The following is a 17,811-nucleotide window of genomic DNA, read 5'->3' on the forward strand; positions in this document are numbered from 1 at the left end:
CAGCTCTAATTATCGAGAGCCAATTCCATTACAGCAATCCCAGCCCCAGGGCACCGCGGGCCGGATTTTCCAGAGGGGGCTGAGAGCCACAGAAGGAGCTTATCCTCTGTGCCCAGAGGAAAAATGAATTATGCACACGCAGAGCAGACCTGTGGCAGCCCGCAGGGACCTCCACGTGTGTTACCAAAGCAGCACAGAGCTGATAGACCTCGGGGGCACTCGCTCCTTGCTTTTCTTCCGGAGAATCCCTGCTCCCTTTTCGCCACCCACCACTTTTCACCTTGAGCTCGTTTGTTCTGGCTTTGCCTGAGCATCCTCCTGGCAGATTGCAGCTGTGGCACAGCCCTCACCTCTGCAGGGGTGTCCCAGAGCCACAAAGGCCACAGGGACAGCCCCATTCCAGCAGCCCCTAGAGGAGAAGCCAGAGGTGTGAATGTTGACCCTGCTCCCACAGGAACCTCCAGGGAGGGAGAGCAGCACATCCAACAGGAAAGGAATAATCCGGGATTTGCTGCACCTCCAGACACCTCCCACACCGGGAAAACTCAGTTCTCAGCTCATTCCCCCACCTGAAGGGACAGGAGGCACAGGGAAGTATTTACAGTCATCCCAAAGGCAACAAGAAAGCAGCAGCAAGTCATGGTTTTAACCAGCCACAGGGACAGCCCCATTCCACCAGCCCCTACAAGAGAAGCCAGAGGCAGAGGTGTGAATGTTAACCCTGCTCCCAGAGGAACCTCCAGGGAGGGAGAGCAGCACATCCAACAGGAAAGAATAATCTGGGATTTGCTAGCACCTGCAGGAAGGAGGACTGCACCTCCAGACACTTCCCACACCAGGAAAACTCAGTTCTCCCCAGCTGATTCCCCCACCTGAAGGGACAGGAGGCACAGGGAAGTATTTTAAAGTCATCCCAAAGGCAACAAGAAAGCAGCAGCAAGTCACTGTTTTAACCAACCTTCTTATTTCTTTATTTGAAAGGCACAGCTTGTACGTCCTTGATACAGCATTTTCAGTTCCTCTTATTATAGGTCAAGTGATTAAACACAAAAAGCAAAACAAGATCTTTCTAAAGAACTATATACAAACACCAGATTATTATTTATTAATTTTTTTTTTTAACCATTTTTGTTTTTTAAGAAGACACGCTAGCGCACGGAGATAAGAACAGAGAAAGCTGCTGTATCCTCTACACAGGGCAGGGGCACAGGGAGGGGGAGGCTGGGGAAGGCTCTTGGTCTGCCCTGTCCACCTGGACACCCCCTCCAGCCCAGGGTGAAGCCCCTGGCAGCCAGAGCTGGTTGAGAACAGGTACATGCAGAACAGCAAGGCTGTTATTAGGCCTGGTATTAGTGCAGGAGGGGCGTGGGGGACACAAGACCAAGAGCACCTGGGGAAGAAGGAGGAGATTGTTCCGGGCCAGGGATCCTAGCAGGGAGTTGTGCAGAACCGTTAGGATCAAGGGGCAATCTTTAAATACCGAGGGGGGAGCAGCAGGTGGAGGGAGAGGCCACCGAGGAGCTGGGACAGCCAGGGGGCAAAGTGGCCCCAGAGCAGGCAGAGTCTGCTCCGTGAGGGGGAGGAGGGACGGGGACGGCAGGCTGGGCACAGGGACAGCACGATTGGCCACACGGGTAATGCTATGGCGCTTGCATGGCTGTGCAGCAGCCGGGGACGGCGCTGGGGACACCGCCAGGCCCTGCCACCCGCCCCCGGGGACAGGCCTTGGCAAGCTGCCACCCAGCACGGGTCACCACGGCCCTGCTGCACAGCAATCGGAGAGAGATACTGCATTTTGCACTAACCCGCCCCTCCCTCCCTCCTCCCTCCCTCCTCCCCTCCCTCCCCCAGCCCAGCCCCTTTCCCCCGGCCCCCCTGGTTGCTCTAATCCGATTTCTCGCCGTCATCATCTTGGTGGGCATCCCCATCGTGGCCGTTCTTGTCCTCCTTGGAGAGGTGAGCCTGAGAGCCCAGGGCAGACAGCGACAGGAGCCCGGTGCCGGCGCTGACAGCGGGGAGAGAGGGAGGCTGGAGCCCCACGGGGAGCGGGGTCAGGGGCAGAGCGAGGGCTTGGAGCTGGGACAGCTGGTGAGCTTGAAGCTGCTGCTGTAGGGAACGATGGACAGACACACAGACACAACGGGGGGATTGTCATTTTGAGCGCACTCGGTGGGAGTGTGGCAGCAATGGAGGTTAAAGCAGGGGTTTAAATAAGCTTGAAGCTCTTTTCCCACCCAACCCTGAGGTTCTCAAGTCCTGCTGCTGTGACAGCCTCAAGGGAAGACTCAATGTTGTGTCCCCAGCAGGACACACAGCCCCTACCCCACAGGACATCTGGCCTCAGGCTCTGGCACGTCCCAAGGCTGCAGATAAAGCCCTCAATCACAACTTTGACCAAGAGCAGATGGTGTTTTCATGCTGAGTGCCTGCTCTGGTTCCTGCTCGACACCAAAGCTCCTCTGCTGGGACAGAGCAGGGATCCCTGCAAACACCACAGCAAGCCTGGGTGCAAGCAGCACAGCCAGCCCAGACTTGCAGCCACAGCACCAGAGCAGGGTCCCCTGATGTCCCCAGGTCAAGAATGCACATCCCAGAGGCCAGAATTCCCTCCCAGCCCAACCCAAACATCACGTACACGGATGATGGAGTTCAGTTCTGGCGCCGTGACCTGCTTAGCTCGTTCAATGGCTCCCAAGACTTGCTGCTGATGCTGGTGTGGAGAAAACAGAGGGATTTGGGGTCACTTGGAGTGTCACAGGGAAGCAGAACAGGGACCCAGTCCACACAATCAGGCTGGTTACACCTGCACACACCCGGACAAGGGCTCCCACCCAGGCCCAGGGCAGCAAGGAGCAGGGAAGGAAGCACTTTTGTCTCATCCCCTTCCTCACCACAGGTCCCCTTCTCATCCCCACCCTTGTCCTGCTCCCCACACACCCAGAGATCCTTGGCCAGAAGGCTCCAAGGTGGGCAGTGTCTCATCCTGCCACCCTTCACCGACACAGACCCTCTAACAAACAAAACGAGCCCTAAAAATCAGCAGCTCTTGGGAAGCTCCTTGAGACACATCCTGGATACCAAATTCAGCAGCAGCTGGGTGTCCCAAACACAGGCAGAAAAAATGGATGGATCATATAATTAAAAAAAAGATAAAGGAGAATTGTACTTGCTCCTTGCAGAGCATGAGGTCTCTGAAACACCAGGACTGCCCACTGCACTTCAGCAAGGAGATTTTTCTTTTCATTTTGGCAGCAGGACAGGGTTAAGGATTGCATTAAGATGCAAAAGATTTAGCTGGGGCTTAGTTATTAGGCAACCCTGATCTGATCAGCAAGCGACTTTGTCCTAAGAACAGGTGGGTGGGAAAAACAGAACCTGTGCCCCAAGCCCAGCACTGAGCCCAGGCAAGAAGCTCCAACCCCCAAAGGGCCAGGAGAGCTGCTCAGGGCTCAGCCTCCATGAGGAGACAGAAAACACAGCTCTGGAAGTGCTTAATCCTCCCCTGCCCCAGAGACTCCCAAGCACCCCCTCCCACAATTAATTTCCCAGGGGAGTGGGAGGAGCCCATCAGCTGCATTAATTAATGAGGCAGAGGAACCAGATCTCAAAGAGGATGAGAGGAGGTATCCTCCATATGGAGGTATTTTTTTAAGTGTCCTTCTCCCCCAGTTACCACCCAAAGCTGCCACTGCTGACGTGGCTGATGGCTCAGGAGAGAGCAGGAGCAGCTTTGTCCCACAAAAGGGAATTGAAGTTCTGGATACTGAGAATTTTACACTTCCTGTGCTGGCAGACTCTGACCCCACTGCATTTGACCTGAGGCTGTGGAGAAACCTTCCAAAACTGATTGACAGCACTGGGATGATGGGTGTGTAGTTTGATTAGAAGTGTGTAATATCACCAGGCAGAAAACTTAAGAGTTTAGAGTTTTAGGATATAGTAATATATATATAGAGCAAGACAGAAGTTTTAGGGTGGACCAACAGAGCACCACACAGTGCTCCAGGAGCCAGCACTGCCCTGAAGGGCTGGGCTGACAGCAAGCAAGGGTTTGCCAGCCCAGGGGTGGGCAGCTGCAGAGGGACAGCAGCCTCCATGCCAACACACCCCCAAACTGGAGACTCACCTCTTGTGAAAGGTAGGGCAGAACCTGTGCACAAATCCCATTTAGCCTCTTGACAATTTCAGCCTAAAAGGTGGGAGAAACAGAGAGGAAAAGTCAGGCAGATCAGGACTGAGCAGGCACAGCATCAGCTGCCCCACCTTCCTTCCTTCCTCCTCCTCCTCCTCCTCCTGTGGGCAGGCTGAGTCCCCAAATGGCTGTGACAAAACCCATCCTCCTGGCAGCACCCTGGTGCCATGGGATCCCCTTGGCCCCCCAGGCTCCTCCCTGGGATGCTCCTGACTGCAAAGAGCCAAGTTTCACTATTCCTCTTCCTCTCCAGGTCCCCAACATTTATTTAATAAATTGGGAACAACCAGAGAGCAGAGTTCCTGCAGACCCAGGTGGGGATTATGTCTGCCATGTGGACAGACAGACAGACAGACACATTCATGGCTGTTCAGCCCTCCCAAGCTCCCTCTCCCCAGTTCTGCTGCTGGACTGGGGCTACTGGGGGAGACCAGAGGGGCTGAGCAGCCTCCCCACGACCCTCACAGCAGCACTGGCACCTTCTGGGGTGTTAAAATGCTTTTTCTCTAAATAGTGAAGCTTCTCTTCCTCTGCAAATCACTTTCTAAAGGACTGAAAACACAGAGCCAAAGGCTACAGGTACAGATCAAAACCAGCTGAGGGGACCCCAAGAGCAGCACAGGGAAGCAGATCAGGCTGGGAGACATTAGTGGGACAGCAGTGAGGATCTGTGGCTCAGATTCTTCTCCAAGATCCAGGTTTTCCCAGGGAAGCCAGTCTCATGGGCTTAGCAACAAGGGCAATGGGATCAGAAGCACCAAGTGCCTTTGTGAGGAACAGAACTGTGCTAAGAGGCTTAAACTGAGCCAGGACTTTGTGACTGGAGCTGAAGCCAGATAGAGACAGGCTCAGAAGAGGCTCATGTTGTTAACACCACAGGTAATTAGTCACTGGGGATAATTAACAACTTAACCACCACTGAAGGTAATGAGCAAACTTATCCAGGCTGCCACAGTCTCCAAGCTGCAGCTCCAGACCCTTCCTGGTGCTCAAATACCTGTTCAGGCCCTGGGGAGAAGCCCAGGGTGCCCAGAGCCCAGGATGGGAGCCCACTGTGATCCTGAGAGGTGGGGGGCCCTGCATTTCAAAGGCAGCTCTGACATTTTACAGGCTGATGGCATTTCTAGCTCCTGAAAGGCATCTGAAGTGACAGAGGGCAACTCAGAGCAGACAGCCCACTTTCCCCAGGAACTGCAGCACTTGGAGATGCTTTTCCCCCCTACCTGTTTGTGCATTTCAATATTCAGCCCGTAGGACATCTCATAGTACTGCAGAGCAGGAGAGAAGAGAATAAAACAAATTTTAAGCGCTGGGAACCACCACTGAATCCCTGGCAGGGTTTTCTACAAAGGGGAGCAGGGGCAAGCCCCAGGAAACAAAGGCAGCAGGAGGCAAACACAGAGATCCCCTCCAGGTGCTCCCTGCCCACCCTGCTCCAGACTGGAGCCTTGCCCCACAGGACTCCCCTCACAGACACTTTTCCACAGTCTGCACCGAGGTGAGAATGAGTGATGCTGTGTCAAACCTGGAAAAAGGCTCAGGGCTCCAGACTTCCCCAAGCACAGCCAGGAGAGAGGCAGCCTGGCTCTGTGAGCTCTGCCTGGCCAGGATCCTAAAGCCCACATGACTCCTTCAGCAGCAAACGGGAGAGATCACAACTGGACTTCATCTAGCAAGTAACACATCCAGCTGCACACAGCTCCAGCTGTTTAGGAAGGAGTTATGTGGAAACCTCCCCCTTCCACACACAAAAACAATCCACCCAGAAAACCCCTGCACAGCAGCAACAGGCAGCTACAGACAATCTATTGGCACAAGCAGCTAATTCCTGACCCCTGGAAGAAGCTGTTAGAAGGCTGATATTTTGAGAGTTTAGAAACCTCCTCCTGCAGCCTGCAGGCTGCAATCCTCATTCTTCCAAAGGGAAAAGAACAATCCACATCTGTGCTCATTTAACTGAAGATCACTGGCACCCTGGTACGGGCGCCACAAGGCGATGGAGCCCGGCTCGGTATCAGGATGATCTCAGCCTGCTGCGGGCTCTCGAGGCTTCTTTGCATTCTGAAGACCGAGCAGGAAGCAGGAGCCCGTCCCCCCAAGCTGCCAATTGTGACTTATTCAAAAAAAATCAGAGCAGCTGTAGCAGCTTTGCACATTCACAGGAGCCCTCCCCGTGCTGGGGAGCGGCGGCAGCGAGGCAGGAGCTGCTGTGCCTGCAGAGCCTCCAGCACTGCACCACGAGCAGCAGCCCTTCCCTCTGCTGCTGACAGCAACCTGAATCAATTCTGGGGACTGCCAGCATTAAGGGAAAAAAAAAAAATAAAATAAATGTATCTTGGCCACTGCTGGAGATGAGGGTTTCCGTGCAGGCTGCACAGGAAGCAATTGTTTACCAGTGAGAACGGGGCAGGCTTCCCCATGAACACACCAGGAAAGCTGATGACCTCTTCTCCTTGTCCCCAGCCCCAAGCACACCTTGCTCCCCACAGCCTCAGAATCTGGCCACAAGAGCAGTGAAGGGGCCAGCTAGCTCCCTTATTTCTGATTTTTTTAAGTCTTAACTCAGCTCTGAAGAGCTGCTCTATTAATTTCTACATCTTATCTCTTCTTTCCAGGGCAGGTGCAGCATCTGGCAAGCAGGAACCAGCTCATCCTCATGGACAGTACTGCAGCCTCCCATTAACTCCATGATAGGGAAGGGAGAGACCACAGCCCTGCCTGGCTGTGCTACAAGGGCTCCTGAGGCATTCCCTGGCAGGCAAACCCTCACCCTGCTCACCAGAACGTGGCTGTTTGCTTGGAAAGCCACAGCCAAGCCTGCTGCCCACACGTGGCACCATTACCATGCCTGGGACACGCGTGCCAGCACTCAGCACGGCTGTGGGGTCACCACAAGGTGCACAGGGTTTAGCCCTGGCACAGAAGTTGATTTCTGCTTCTAACTCACACCTGGCTTGTGGGATTTCCCAGTTTCATGACCTCCCAGAGCACTGCTTTGTCTCTCACTGGCCATGACCTTCCCAGAGTCCCCAGCCACCTGCACACCAGCACCTTGCATCACCTCCTCAGGTGTGCAAAAGCTGTCACTTCCTTTGAGCCAAGCACCCATCAAGCAATCCCCATTTTCCCCATCGAAAAACTCCCTCTCACCGTGCATTTCAACAACCCCCTGCATGCAGCCAACACAAAACAGCCCCATTTGCAGAAAAGAGCCAATTCCAGCCCTGCTGAGAGTCCTGGAGCTCTGGCAGAGCCCAGGCACAGGCACCTGCTGGTGTTGCCACCCACACACTCTGCTCTGGGCTGCTCCTTACCATGACGTAGTGACGCTGCATCTCCGATTTCTCGCTGGCTAGTTTGTCACATTCCAACTTCAAGCTGAAAAGCCAGAAAACAGTAAGAAAAAACCACAAACAGGAGGTGAGAGAGTTGATCTCCGCAGAGCAGCTGCTTCCTGCACGGCCTCATCCTGGCCAGGCTGGATTCTTGGACATCATTATCTGGATTCCAAGGGGTGGCCAGAGCAGAGCCCAGACAGGCTGTGCTGGCACGGGGGTGACCACACAGAGCCTTGCTCCCACTCCCTCAGCTGGAGCCCTCCCCAGCACACATTCAGGAAAAGGACACAAGGCTATCCACCAGCAGAGCACTGACCTCCCTCCAGGCAAATCCATTCCACAGGAAGCAGAACGCTGGGGAGAAGCAGACTTGGCTGCCCAGGGAGGGGTTTGACTTTCCTCAACAGATCGCTGGCAGCTGGGGACAGATTCTGGCACAGAACCTGTCTGCAGCACTCGAGAGATGTTCCAATACAACATCAAAACCAAAGCCAGACCCACTTCTGGATGGATGGGGGTGGTGGGGGGGGAGAGGCCCAAGTGCAGCACATCCCTCCAGAAGCAAGGATTTTTCCCCTCTCTCCTAGATTCTTCACACCCTTCAGAGAAAGTGCCGCTGCTCCCAGTGTTTTATGAGACTCCGACTCACCAGCCGAGCAACTGCAGCCAGCATGTGCTGTGGTTTTATGTTTCAAACAAGAAACAGCTTCACCTACACAAAACCTGCTCCTTCTTGAGCAGATTAAGTCCAAGGGGGTGGAGCGGCATGGGGGGAAAGCTTCCCTTTCAGCAGGAACCCCTACTCCCCTGCTGGCACTGCCAAGGCACAGAGACACAAGGAAATGGCCACTTCCCAGCAGTTTTTCTGCCTGCTCCTGCCAAAATGACACCACCACCACAAACTCGCAGGCAGAGCCCGGGGCTGGGGGACATTGCAGCCACATGGCACCAATGCACACACCAAAATCAGTGCCAGGCCGTGGAAGAGGGCATCACCCAGACAATTTAAACCGAAGGGCTTCGTGTTTATGTCAGACACACACACAGGCAAAGCAATAGGTTGTCTCAAGCCAGCTTGTGGGTCAGCAGCACTATTTCCACACACATTCACAGAAAAGTAGATGCTTTTGGATTTAAGTGCTCCCTGCAGTATTTGCAGTCCAGGAATGGCAGCCAGCGAGAAAAACTGAGGAAAACTCCCAGCAAGAGGCAGAAGGCCTGGCAAGTGTCTGTGCAGTCCTGGCTGAGCAGCACTTGGAGGAAAGACCTTGGCTGGAGAGGGGAATGGGCGTTCTCCTCGCCGGGCTCCCATGTGGACACCACCAACGCCAAAGCTGTCCCAAGCTCCGCCACCGGCTCCCCTTCCCCAAATTCTCACCCGGTCCCCGGAGCGAAGCAACGAGCGGAAGAACCGGAGCGATTCCCGTGCACCGGGACGGGCCCGGGGGGGCAGCACGTACCTGTGGTACTGGGCCTGCAGCAGCTGGAACTCGTCCTTGATGCGGTCGCACGAGTCGGAGGTCGTGAACTTCAGCTGCTGAGGCAGGTGAGAGGAGCCCTTGAACAACAGGAGACAGCGCTGGGGCCGGAGCCGGCGGCCGCCGGGCCCCGAGCCCGCCCCGCTCTCGCCGCCCCGGGGGCCGAGCCCCCGCCGGGGGGCAGCGCCCGTGCCCGGGACGCGCCCAAGGTCACCCGTGGGGCCCCTTCCCCGCCTGCCGCCGCCCCTCGGCACCGGCGGCGGGAGGCGCTCGATCCCCCGGAGCCCGCGGGGCCGAGGGAGGCCGGGCAGCCCCCGGGCAGCCCCCGCGGCCCCGCCGGCGCGCGGCCCCGCCCCGCGGCCGCTCCGGCCCCGGGCCGCGCCGTACCGAGTGCCGGCTTTGTGGAAACATCATGTCAGGTTGCGGCTCGGTCCCCGCACGGAGCGGCCCGGTGCCGCCTGCCGCCCCCGCCGCGGCTCCCCGCGCCGCCGCCGCCGCCGCCTTTGTCCGCGCCGGGTCCGGCCGCCCCGGCCCCGCGGCCGCCCCGCCCCGGCCGCGCCGCTCGCCCCGCGCCGCTCCCGCCGCCGGCGCCTATTGTCTAATGGCGGCTGCGGCTCCGGCTCCGTCCTGCGGCTGCTCGGCACCACCTGCCGCCGCCGCCGCCTCCCCGGCCCGGGCGGGCCCACGGCCGCGCCCGCCCCCGCCGGTCCCCGCCCCCGCCAAGCGGCGCCGCCGGCCGCGGGCACCGGGCCGGGCCGCGCTCCGTGCCCCGCGTCCCGCTCCGAGCCCCGCTCCGAGCCCCGCTCCGGGCCCTCCGTGCGGCGGGGCACGGGGGATGCAGCCCCGTGGTCGGCACGGGCCTTGCCCCGCCGGGCTTTGCCCCCCTCAGCCTCCGGTGCCGCGGCCCGCCGGGTGTCCCTGCCCGAGCCCCCGGGCCCGCCGGGTGTCCCTGCCCGTGCCCCCGGCCCTTCCGAGCCCCCGGGCCCGCCGGGTGTCCCTGCCCGAGCCCCTCCGAGCCCAGGGTCCGCCTGGCCTGAGGCGGGTCCGGAGCCCCGGACCGGCCCTTGCCGCGCACTGAGCTCCTCGCCCTTCTCAGCTCATTTTCTCACCCTTCCCCAAGCAGAACAGGCGTTTTTTAACCTAGAGTTTCGTTTTGCTTTATTTCAGCGTTGCCCTTGGCTAAGCGTGAGGCAAGGCAAAGGAAAAAGGCAATTCACGTACAAGTGGCCACCAGAGAAACCTCTGATCTCCAAACAATGCGATGTTCTGCTCTGGATGCAAACTTTGGTCCTAAACCTGCTGCCTGAGGAGGGGACCCTGCAGTTCATGTCCTGGGGGATCGATTGCATCCCCCCAGAGAGCAGTGGGGTGGGGAATTCAGCCACAGACTTTATTTCTGGAAGGATTTTATTGCCATGGGGCCTCTTGTAAAGCCACACTCACAAATGTGCCCGTGCTGGGGTAAGATCAGGTCCTTGGAAGCCATTTGGGCAGGAGCATGGTTGGTACGTGTGAGCACACAGGGAGCTTTCATAAATTTTGGATGTTGTTCCATGTCTATCTTTAAAAATCAGTACATTTTCTGATTAAAAATAAAGCCCTACACGTCATGACTCCAGCAATGTGGGCTGGCCTGTTGTGGTATTTATTTTTAAAAAGAACAATATAGCAGCTGAGTTATTGTGACACCTCCTGCATATTGTGCAGTAGCTTTTTCACTTCAACATCTCCATATTAGTGGAAACTGTGACAGCTTCATGCCAAGGATTATTAATAGTGCAGGCAGGCTTTGTGTCCCTGCAGAATAAGGGTTGGAAAACAGGGCAGACAGTCTTCCCCCAGTGGGGTTGGCATCCTGGTCCCCCTTTTTACATGGAGAGAAACTGAGTCACCCCAGCTTTGGCTCTGCTCAAGGGCAGAGAAATGCAATTTATAGTCAGGGTGTGCATGCAGCCAGACCAGGTCCCTGTTGTCCCCTTCCCCTGGTCCTGGAGCAGCACAGGCACCCTGCCCTACCCTTGCAACAGCTTGCAGTCACTCCTTTCCAAGTGGGAAATGAAATGCTCCTTTATTGGCATTGCTGTTGGCTACAAAATGTTCCATTTTATCTTTTTTTTTTTTTTTTTTCCCTCCTCTCTCCTTACATTCTTCCAGGAAACACTCTAATTTATGGTATAATCTTGGCAAATCCCAATCCAGGGGAACACAAACTCGCTTGTGCCTGGTAAATGACTTTTTAATGGGCTTGTTTCCAGCTGGGCAATGCACCTGCATGTGAAGAAGAGGGGATTTCAGCCTGGCCCAGGCTGAGTCAGGGGCTGGACATGGTCTGAACACAGAGGAGGTGGCCCCAAACACAGCCTGGTGAACAGTGGGGGGTTCCCACAGCCCACCTCAGACATGAAGGTTTTTCCAGCACAGGAAAGGGAGTTCTGTGCAGGAGCTCTCCAAGTGAACCAACATTTGTCTGCTGCAAAGCTGTTTGAAGGCAAGGTGGGGAAACCCCTCACTCTTTCAACATCTTTGCCAGGAATAAAGACAAGCTGGACTCTTGCTACAACCAGGGCGTGCAGGTGGGTTTCCAGAAAGCCACAGGGGACAGAAAGGGCAGGAACATTTTGCATTTCTAATGGAGCAAGAAGCTGTCCCAGTCCCTGGCCCCACTGGAACAATTCATACAGGGATGTCCTAATGAAACCAGAGAAACTTCCTATTAGTTCCTAAAAGGAGCAGTCTAACAAAGCTGCCAAAAATAAATCTGTGTAATGAAGAGCCTTTGTAAATTATTCAGGTATTATATCCCACTCCAGCACTGGTTCAAGGAGAGAGGTTGTACAGACATTTTCTGCTCTGAAGCTCTGGACACAAGGTGAAAGCCATGCTGTCATTATTATGAAAATGTAGGCTCTGAGATCCTGCTTTTACCCTGAGAATACTCTCTCTTTTACCTGGAATTAAAGAGGAAGAAATAAAAAAAGGCACAGCAGCAATTCAGGCACTGAGACAAGGAAGGTTTTTTTTGCTTTTCTCCACATCCTCAGGGTGTCTGTTGAGTGCCATCACCTCAAGCTGACCACACACAGGACCCCACTGGGTGTGGGGTGGCTCAGCCAGCAGCTCCTTTGCTCCTCACTTTGATTTGAATGCTGTGGCCTCCTTCCAGTGGAAACAGGGCTGAGACCCACCAAACTCATTCAACTTCAGCTGCCCTGGATACCCCACCTGCCAAGAAACTCCCAGTCCCTCCCTGGGCTGCAATCCCCCACTGCTCCCCTATATTCAGGCATCTGTGAGGCATCTTAGAAGGGCCAGTGCTGGCATTTTGTAGGTTATTAGCCACAGCCAGCCCATGCCACACTTCTGGAGCTCACAGTTCTCCCCTTCCTGCCTCCCCAGCTCCTCTTTGCCAGCAGCAGGGCTGGTTCTTGAATTTGTTTTGTTTTGTTTTGCCCAGCCCTGCCAGGTCTGGGATGGGATGGGCAGGGCAGGCACTGGACCTTGGCCCCCTGCCACATCCAGGCCAGACTGTCCCTTATCACCCCTCCTATCACAGGATTATTGGCTTTTGATATTAAACTTTCTCTAGATAGCATCAGACAATCAGGCAGACACCAGGCAAGGGCTGGGCAGGCCTGGCAGTGATTTACACACAACCTGCCTCTCAAGTCCCTCTTGCACATAAGGGGCTGTTTTCCTTCTCTCCCTCACCATCCCTCCTGCTGCTCTTAGGAGCTGTGCAGGTCTCCCTGCTGCAGAAAAAAAAGGCTGGAATGAGCAGTGGGGTTCCCAGGGAGCCAGAGGAGGCACAAACGTGGCACTGGCAGGGCACAGATGCCACCAGCAGCACTGTCCCTTGTCCCCATCAGCACCCAGCCCCAGCTGCTCCATTCCCTGGCACACCCAGGTGCCCCTGATTGGACACAGCAGAGTCTCAGTGCCCACATGGGCAGCAGGCAGGACATTTGTTCTGCACTGTATGCCCACGGTTCCGTGCTCATTTCCTGCTGAAACTGTCTTGCTGCTTGCTCTGAGAGGCAGAAATGAACAGCAGCCCAAATTCCTCGCCTACACCAAGAAGAAAAATGAGAAATTGTCCCTGGATGTGCATAAGGTCCCAGCCAGGAATGGCCTGTGGGCAGCAAGGGCATTTCTCCAAGAGCAGCCTTGGTCCAGGCAGGCTTTTTACAGCTGGTAAAACATTCCTCCCCTCTTTGATCCCATTTTATCAGTGACTTGGAATAATTGGGCTCCATTCCTCATGGTGGCTGCCCCCCACCCCTCCCTTCTGCTGTGGCCTGTGTTTTTGCTGCAGACTGATTAAGGGTAATTATCATCCTTTTTACCAGCCAAAGTGCAAGGAACAGTTCACACTCCTTGCAGGAAGCAGGAAAGGGATTTTGCAGCTGAGCCGTGATTAGGAAGCACATGGCAGGGGTGCCTGAACCTGCTTGCTCCCTGGGTGGTGTCCCTGAGGCATTTGGTGGGAGATAAGCAGCAAATTTGCAGCTGTGAGACAGTCAGGAGGTGCAGGGGAATCCTCTGACCCTTTGGTCATGAGAAGCTTCCCAGTTTGCAGAAGCAGCAGCGTGAATCCCTCTGCATGTGGAACCCAAACTGAGCCTGAAGGGAGGGACCCCGGGGCTGGAATGGGCACAGGAGCAGCTTCCTGAGCCCAGCTGTGCTGAGGGCAGCTTCAGGAGCCTCCCCTCCCTCCTCTGCCTCCCTTGCTGGACGAAGGGAGGAGCCAGATACCAATTTTAGGGTTAAAAGGGTCAGCCAGGCTTTCCTCCTGCCCCTGTGCAGGATCAGTGTTCATCTACTGCACTGGAGCTGCACCAAATTCACATTTGCAGCATTTTCTGAGGTTTGCACAGGGAGGACAGATTGCTACACCCTCAAGAGTCTCTCTGTTCTGTGCACTCCTCCAGGTAGGGAGAACATTTCTTCCTGACCTCAATTTTTGACAAACACTGAAGCATGAGGCTGGATTGATTGCACAAGGAGATTGTGTCTTAGGAACTTGTGTGAATGCTGCAGCAGCTATGCTAATTCACCATTACTTTATTTATGAAATCTCTGTGCAGGTTGAGTGCAATTAAATGATGTGTTTTGGGATGGTAAGGGATGAAAGGATCACAGAAAATGTAGGTTTGTTATCCTAGTTTACTGTGCACTGAGCCCACCTACAACACCATGACAAACCAGATGTGAAACATAAGGTTTAAAAAAACTAATGCAGCAATTGCTGTCACGGGCTGCATTTGTCAGTGCTGTTTGATCTCAGTGCCTTTCCTCCTCTGTTCAGAGAACTCCAATCTCGTGGCATCTTCCTGTGACAGGCAATTGCAGAACTTGTAAAATTAATTTTGGGGGAGGATGAAACATTTGACACGTGCTCTGCAGCTGGGTCCCTGGTCCCCATCAGCCCAGACACATTCCTGCTTTGAATATCACAAGAGAAGGAGGCTCTGCAAGCACTCTGGGCAACCTGTGCTGTGTCAGCAGCACAGGAAAGTTCTTCCTCATGTTCAAGGTGGAACTTGCTGTGCATCAGTTTCTGCTCATTGTTCCTATTGCTGAGCAGAAACTGCTCCATCCCCTGGCAGTTCCCTTCAGATATTTATGGATATTGGTAAAATTGGTAAAATCCTCTCTTGGTCTTCTCCAGGCTGAGCACAGCTCCCTCAGTGTGGCAGCAGCTCTTTGGCCACAGAGAGAAATAGATAAATTTCCCAGGTATTATTCTGGGAAAGTCTGTGAGAAGATCAGAGAAAAAAAAAAGAGAAACAATCCTTAACTTGTTGTACCTGGTATTGTGAACATGGGGAATGGGTTATGGAGATTTGTTTACTGAAGGGTGGTTTCCTAATTAACTAATGGTGATGGTGTTTTAATTAAAGGACCAATCAACTACACCTGTATCATAACTGTCTCTAAAAGAATAATGGGTTTTTAAATAGGATTATTATTGATCAGCCTTCTGTGAATCATGGAGTTTATGCCAATTATCACCTGGCTAGGAGACATTGCCATTGTATGGCAGGGTCACCTCCCTGACCTGCTGGCAATGCCAACTGAAAAACAGGTAAGAAATGGGGCCAGAATGGAGAAAAGGGATGGGACTGGGATGTGTCTGCATCTCCACGGCCTTGGGATCCCATCTCCATGGGCTCTTCCTCTCTGTAAACAAATGGGGGAGATCTTTGGGCTCAGCTTTAACTGCTGCAAATGTGGGCCATGGGAACAGCCTGGCACATTCACCATTGCCATTGTATGGCAGGATCTCCTCCCTGACCTGCTGGCAATGCCTGCTCCCCTCTGGAACCCACAAAGAGCTGAGAAATGGGGCCAGAATGGAGAAAATGATGGTACTGAGATGTGCCTGCATCTCCATGGGCTCTTCCTCTCTGTAAACAAATGGGGGAGACCTCTGGGCTTAGCATTAACTTCTGCAAATGTGGGCCATGGGAACAGCTGCTCTGCAAGTGGCCTGGCACATTCAGGATCAGCTTTCTGCAGGAACAGGGACATGGAGCCCAGGGAATTGCACAGCACGCTGGTGACACAGCTGAGGGAAATCTCAGATCTCCTGGGAACCCTCTGAGCACCAAAACTTTTCCATTAGGGCAGAAAGGGAGGGAGGGAGGGAGTGGATGGGCGGCTGTTGCTTGCAGACTGGCAGTTCTGTCATTCTTAAATCAACACTTTAATCAGGACTCATCAAAACTCAACATCTGTGGACCCAAACTTCCCATCAGCAGGAGCCAAGCAGGTGCTCCAGAGGCTGGATGCAAATTTTATTTCTCCTTTTCTTTTGGCAAACTGTGGAAATTTCCTCAGGATCTGCTGGCCTTTAGATTTTCATCCTGCCTAAGAGAAGGCAGCCAAAACAAGCTTCCAACACAGAGCAGCCCAGCAATCCCACCTTGGGGCTCTTCAGCAGCCCCAGAGTGTCACCTGTGTCACCCTCAGAGCCTGAGGACATGCAAAGAGCTCAAGTGGCTTTCCCAGTCAGGACAGTGCTGCAGGAACTTCAGGCTCCTTTAGGGCTGTCCAGGAGTTCCAAAGGGCAGCAGGTCACAGGGAGCAGCCACTGTGGCTTGGATCCTGGGTGTGCTGAGCACTTCTGTCTGAGTAATTTCCAGCTGCCAAAGCAAAATGAGCATGAGGCCTTTGCCAGAGGTGTGTGATGAGGGAGGAACAGTTCTCCTGGCTGTTTTCTGGGAGGGAAATAAGAGAATGGAACAAAGGGAGGTCAGTATTGATGCTGTTAAAGGCCAAACTATGAAAAAAAAATTTAGAAACTTATTTTAACTGAGGCAAATAACTCATGGGAATAGCACAGGTATGAGAGAGAATTTAAGTGGAAAATAGAACCTGCTGTTTGTGAGTATCTTGTGTTTCTGTCTCAGCCAAACTGCCAAGAGGTAAGGACTGGCAAACCACTGCATGAGCCAGGCTGGTATCAAGGAAGGCAGGTATGGAACAGCTCTGTGGTGCTTTTTTGGACCTTCAAAGGATTGTTTAGATAGAGACCCCAGGCAAGGCAGGGTAAGAGGAATGCAAGAGGGGGATGTGTGTGTGTGTGGAGAGTCCAGGTGAAGCTGCTCTGTTTGGGGCAGGGTCCCAGAGGGCACAGGGGATGCTCTGACAGGTGAGGCTGCTCTGTTTGGCCCAGGGGATGCTCTGACAGGTGAGGCTGCTCTGTTTGGCACAGGGGATGCTCTGACAGGTGAGGCTGCTCTGTTTGGCACAGGGGATGCTCTGACAGGTGAGGCTGCCCTGGCAGCACAAGAACCAACACAAGGCTGTGGATGAGGGGATGCATCAGGCTGCTGCTGGCTGGAGGAGCTGCTACAGGTCAACAGGCACCTGGTAGGAAGCAATGAGGAAACCTGTGCTGAAGGCAGCCCTGAGATGCTGTGTGGAGACCCCGGGAGAGGGCACCGAGAGCTCGGCGGACAGGCTCGGTGCGGCTCTGCCGGGACACGGCCGGAGCCTGGAGCTCAGGGCCGGCCCGTGAGGCCTCAGCCTCTCGCAGCTCAGCCCTGAGGGCTGGGCTGCCGGGGTCTGCGGGCTGAGCCGCGCCCGTCCCTCACAGCTCGGGCCCGGCCCGCTCCGTGCACCGCTGGCGGCTCCGAGCGGAGCCGCAAAGTCCGGGGCCCGGGCCCGCCCTGTGCCGCCATCCCAGCGGCCGCCAAGGCCCCACCGCCCGGCGTGGCCCAACCGCGGGCCCGTAGCGGGCGAGGGGAGGCGGCGGCTCCGCGCTGGGCCCGGCCGCGCCCGGTCACGGGAGGCTCCGCTCCCATCCCGGCCCGCCCCGCCATGGGCGCCCGGTCCGCCACCTTCCCACAATGCCCGGCGGCCCCGCCCCGCTCCAGGAACGCGCGTCCGTGCGCCCCCCCCCCGCGACCGGCCAACCAAACCCTGCGCTCCCATTGGTCGCGGCGCCGCGTCCCGCCCGTCCGGGCCCGCCCCGCTGCGCGCCGCGCTCTCCCATTGGTTCCGACCGCTGTCAGTCAGCGCTTGTTTTCGGCGGCAGCGGGTTGGGTTGCGCCGGCTCGTCGGTGTCTCGGCGGAGCCGTGCGGAGGGAGCGGCGGCGCAGCCGGGCGAGAGCGGCGCGGGGGCGGCGGCGGCGCTGGCGCTGGGCCCGGCCGCAGCACTCGGGGCCGGGGCGAGGCCGGGCCGGGCCGGCGCCGCGCAGGGCGGGAGGGTGGGGAGGGAAGGGGGCGCGGGACGCGGGACCGGGCCGGGCCGGGCGCTGCCGGCCGTGCGGAGAACGGTGGTCGGTGCCGGGGGGGT

At 55.7% G+C, this 17,811-nt stretch overlaps 1 protein-coding gene across 2 annotated transcripts; it reads right to left on the reverse strand.

Moving 5' to 3' along the window:
* Positions 1 to 941: 941 nt before the first annotated feature.
* TLE5 (TLE family member 5, transcriptional modulator) lies at positions 942 to 9,695 on the reverse strand. Of its 2 annotated transcripts, none has more exons than XM_054650041.2 (7): positions 9,396 to 9,695; positions 8,991 to 9,088; positions 7,507 to 7,570; positions 5,416 to 5,460; positions 4,127 to 4,189; positions 2,636 to 2,710; positions 942 to 2,103 (listed from the first exon to the last, which is right to left on the reverse strand). In XM_054650041.2, exons 1-7 carry the CDS (start codon positions 9,420 to 9,422, stop codon positions 1,885 to 1,887), a joined length of 591 nt encoding a protein of 196 aa, XP_054506016.1. In that variant the 5' UTR covers positions 9,423 to 9,695; the 3' UTR covers positions 942 to 1,884. The 2 variants fall into 2 exon arrangements, with proteins under 2 accessions (XP_054506016.1, XP_054506015.1); XM_054650040.2 differs by having other exon boundaries at positions 942 to 2,106; positions 9,396 to 9,691.
* Positions 9,696 to 17,811: the final 8,116 nt, after the last annotated feature.

This window comes from Agelaius phoeniceus, chromosome 29 (assembly GCF_051311805.1).
Source record: "Agelaius phoeniceus isolate bAgePho1 chromosome 29, bAgePho1.hap1, whole genome shotgun sequence".
Lineage (NCBI taxonomy): Eukaryota > Metazoa > Chordata > Aves > Passeriformes > Icteridae > Agelaius > Agelaius phoeniceus.

What these genes read in the sequence shown, in the direction of transcription:
- TLE5 (XM_054650040.2), bottom strand. Translation starts at nt 9,422, where the DNA reads ATGATGTTTCCACAAAGCCGGCACTCG. An exon ending in TGCAGCGTCACTACGTCATG is followed by an intron (nt 5,461 to 7,506) that starts GTAAGGAGCAGC and finishes CCTGCTCTGCAG; the next exon opens with TACTATGAGATGTCCTACGG. An exon ending in TGCCCTACCTTTCACAAGAG is followed by an intron (nt 2,711 to 4,126) that starts GTGAGTCTCCAG and finishes TCTCCACACCAG; the next exon opens with CATCAGCAGCAAGTCTTGGG.